Below are 3,812 nucleotides of genomic sequence, written 5' to 3' on the forward strand. Positions count from 1 at the left end.
ATAGTTAGATTATTTATTTTAAAAGATAAAATTTCAATAAATACTATTTACAAGATTGTTTTTAGACTATTTGAATGTCAAAATAAAAATGATGTCGTTTTATAGAGTCTAAAAAAGTATTCGACTGTCTACGTCAATATTTTGTTAATGTGTTAAAAATTATTTTAGAAACTAACATGAGTCACAAGAAATTTTGAGAGTAAATAAAAATAATTAAAATTTCAGACACTAAATTAAGATTCGCATACAAATTTAAGAATCAAATTGAGTATTATTTGACCTCATTTTTAGAAATTATTAAATTAATCTTTAAATTTACAAATGATTTTTTAACTTTAATTTAGCTATGATAATACACTACTGACATAAACTGTTGATGACGACAATTTTAAGGAGTGTTAAAAATTTGAGAGAGTAAATTAGACATTAATTATCTCTAATTTAAATATAAATAAAAACAAAAAATAGTAATTATGTAACCATTTTTTCTTGTAAAAAACTCTCAAACGATGAAGTGGGTGCACTCAACACATATAGTGTATGTCTTCGACTTACACGTAGAAAGACAGAGAGAGACAAAGTGCATTTCTCGCAACTTTGGGTTGGGAAGGAAACAAAAGGCAATCACATCAAAAAAAGAAGGAAGAAGCACAAAAGACACACAAACCCATTACCATTTCTTCTCTTCCTTCTTCTGCTTAATTGCTTTTAATTTTACACTCTCTAATGGGAAACTTGGACCCCACGGCCGAGGAGTTCAGGCCCAGAAACTATACCCACGGAGCTCCGCCTCCAACTCTTCTGAGGCCACCGGCACCACCTCATTCTCAGCCGTGGTACCCTTACTTAGGTCATCAAGTTGGGGTTTGGTGTCCCACGTCATCTCCTACGAGGTCGCTGATGCTAGGCTTGGTACCCTCCGGAACGGTGGTTTCAGAAGCATGGTTGATGAGGGAGCTTGGAGCGTTCGGGGACGTGAGAGGGGTTCGGATGGAAGGGGTTGGTGAGGGAATGGTGATTGCCATGGTTGACTTCTATGACCTCCGACACGCGGAGGCTGCGTTCACCGCCATTCTGGGCCACCACATGAACATGCATGACTACGCCATGGCGGGTGGTGTGTTGTGGGCACAGTACATGGTACCCTCATGGGATGATGGGGATAACCAAGGGACGCTGCTGATTTTTAATTTGGATTTACATATGGACGCTATCGCTGTCACTAGTATCTTCCAGCCTTTTGGTATTTTCATTATTTTTCTTCTTTTTAGTTCCGACTTAATTATCAATTTATGAAGCCAAAGGCCATGTTTGTGATGTCTTTTAAGTGGACCGGAGAGGTTGTCGATCTACCATTAATTAGCACGCATATATGATATGATATGGTATGACATGTAACATGTTACATACATACATACATACATATGATAGTGACGTGTCTCTATCCAAAATCTTTATGACTACACTTTTAACTTTTGATGTGTTTGACTCTGATTTATGTTTATGTTATTATTTTGAATAAGGTGCTGTAAAGGAGGTGAGGCATACCCCACTGAAAAAGAACCAAAGATTCGTGGAGTTCTTTGACATAAGAGACGCAGCAAGGGCTTTGAAGCACATGAATGGCAACCACATTCATGGGAAACCCCTCATTATTGAATTCGGACGGCCAGGAGGAGGACAGTACCGGAAATCAGGTGTTGTTACCAAGGGTTGTTGTTATGATGATAAAGATAATCCTAGTGGGGGCGAAGAAGAGAGAAACAACCGGTGTGATGATGAGTCCATTGTAGGAGACACGAAGCAGCCAAGTAGGCGTCATAGGAAGGGAAAGCATGCAAAGAAGCAGCATCATCTTGATGAAACTCGCCGCTTCTTAATCTCTGCACATGATGGAGACTCTAGAACAACCGTCATGATTAAGAACATACCCAATAAGTACAGGTAAATTTAATTTTATTCAACTTGAGTGGAGGAGAGGAGGGTTAGTTGTTGAGATTGCTTGTTGGATTATTATGCAGCCAGAAGCTACTGTTGAGCATGTTGGATAACCACTGTAATCATTGCAATGAGAAGATTCGGGAAGGCGGCCGTGACCACCAGCCCTTGTCCTCCTATGACTTCCTCTACCTTCCAATTGATTTCAAGTATATATTTATTCGTTCACTTAATTTTCAGTACTCTTTAATTTGTTTGTGTGGAGAATTTGATGGTGATGAATTGGAATGAAGCAGGAACAAGTGCAATGTGGGATACGGGTTTGTAAACATGACGTCTCCGGAGGCAACAATGAGACTCTACAAGGCCTTCCATGGCCAACCTTGGCAAGTTTTCAATTCAAGAAAAATTTGTGAGGTTACCTACGCCAGGGTCCAGGTATTATTATTATGAACTAGAATTTGCCTGCATTCATTGATTATTATTAGAATAGAATATGATTTATTTATTAGCTTAGCCTATGCATAAAGGGATTGGAAGCATTGAAGGAGCATTTCAAGAAGTCCAAGTTGGGATACGAGATGGAGAATTGCCTGCCAGTAATGTTTTCACCTCCTCGAGATGGGAGGCAGCTGACACAGCCACTTGCAATAGTTGCTCATGCTCATCACCAATCACTCATTGTTAGTAGTAGTACCCAAAGTGACGGCGTTGAAGGTCAATCATCATCATAACGCTGACATATATACTCACTCAAACTACTGTATAATGGATTCCATTTTGTGTCAATATCTGTATTTAGTTCCCCCCGTCCAATCCTACCTCTTTTTTTGTTTCTCTCTTTCATTTACCTGCTACCTTTCTTTGTAACTTGCTGAATTTCTAGTTTTACTCCATGTCTACTTACTCTTATTAGGAGACCTAGATAATATTACAGTGATTATATAATGGAGAATTTCCAAGTTAGTATTTTTGGCGATATTTAAAAAAAAAAAAAAAAACTCTAGAAGAAAAATAAATAACATATTAATAAGTTATCTTTAGCTTTTATGTAGGGTTTGGGATCAATGAATATAAGAAAAATATTAGCTAATATTTAGGAGGTTCTATTTAGGTAACATACACTTATTATTAAAGAGGAAAGTAGTAGGAGTACCTTCCTAACTTATTGTTATTCATTACCATTGATAAATCTGAGAGCCAACTGTTCCTATAATAAATAAATGATGGGATTAATAGAGTGAATGATACCTAAAGCAGTGGCATTAGCATTAGCTCCAGGTGCAGGAATAAAATAGAAAAGAGAAGCAGTGAAAGACAAGACAAGATGGTTGATTGGGAGTGACATAATTGATAATAGAGCATGGTGCACTTATGGTATGGACAAACAAGGTCATCTCCTGGTTGGACACTCACACCCCCATACCATGTTACTATCTCGCATTTAGAACAAACAGTGGCTAAGCTAGTTTCCATTTACTACTACTACCATTGCTTTGCATTGGAAACACAATTTTTGTACCCAAGTTTCTGTCTTTAGAATAACTACTGTGCGCACAACAATGAGCCATCTGAAAACCAAACACACGCCCATAACTTACTGAATTATGTTGAAATGTTGTTTGATTTAATTGTGCTCTCTAATATGTTCCATCCTCAGCCAACCAAGTGCATTGACTGCTACCCCTGACCCATTTCTAAGGGAGTACAATACAAAATTGTTTATGGAATGTTATCAAGCAGTAAGGGTAGGATTTTCGTAAGCGTCAGGTAGGGTGGAGTCAAACTTAACTAACAAGAGAAAGTTATTAATATATTAAATTATTAAATTTTATTTGAAATAAAAATATAATTTTTTATATAATTTAATAATT

At 37.2% G+C, this 3,812-nt stretch overlaps 1 protein-coding gene across 5 annotated transcripts; it reads left to right on the top strand.

Moving 5' to 3' along the window:
• LOC107634746 (protein terminal ear1-like) lies at positions 494-2,886 on the top strand. Of its 5 annotated transcripts, none has more exons than XR_002359949.1 (6): positions 494-1,243; positions 1,524-1,944; positions 2,022-2,147; positions 2,232-2,376; positions 2,456-2,729; positions 2,802-2,886. XR_002359949.1 is itself a non-coding variant. In XM_021119817.1 (5 exons), the coding sequence occupies exons 1-5, from the start codon at positions 727-729 to the stop codon at positions 2,624-2,626; spliced, it is 1,380 nt and encodes a 459-aa protein (XP_020975476.1). In that variant the 5' UTR covers positions 494-726; the 3' UTR covers positions 2,627-2,886. The 5 variants fall into 5 exon arrangements, 3 of the variants coding, with proteins under 3 accessions (XP_020975476.1, XP_016193655.1, XP_016193656.1); XR_002359948.1 differs by having other exon boundaries at positions 497-1,243; positions 2,469-2,729; XM_021119817.1 differs by having other exon boundaries at positions 2,456-2,886.

Source organism: Arachis ipaensis, chromosome B03 (assembly GCF_000816755.2).
Source record: "Arachis ipaensis cultivar K30076 chromosome B03, Araip1.1, whole genome shotgun sequence".
Lineage (NCBI taxonomy): Eukaryota > Viridiplantae > Streptophyta > Magnoliopsida > Fabales > Fabaceae > Arachis > Arachis ipaensis.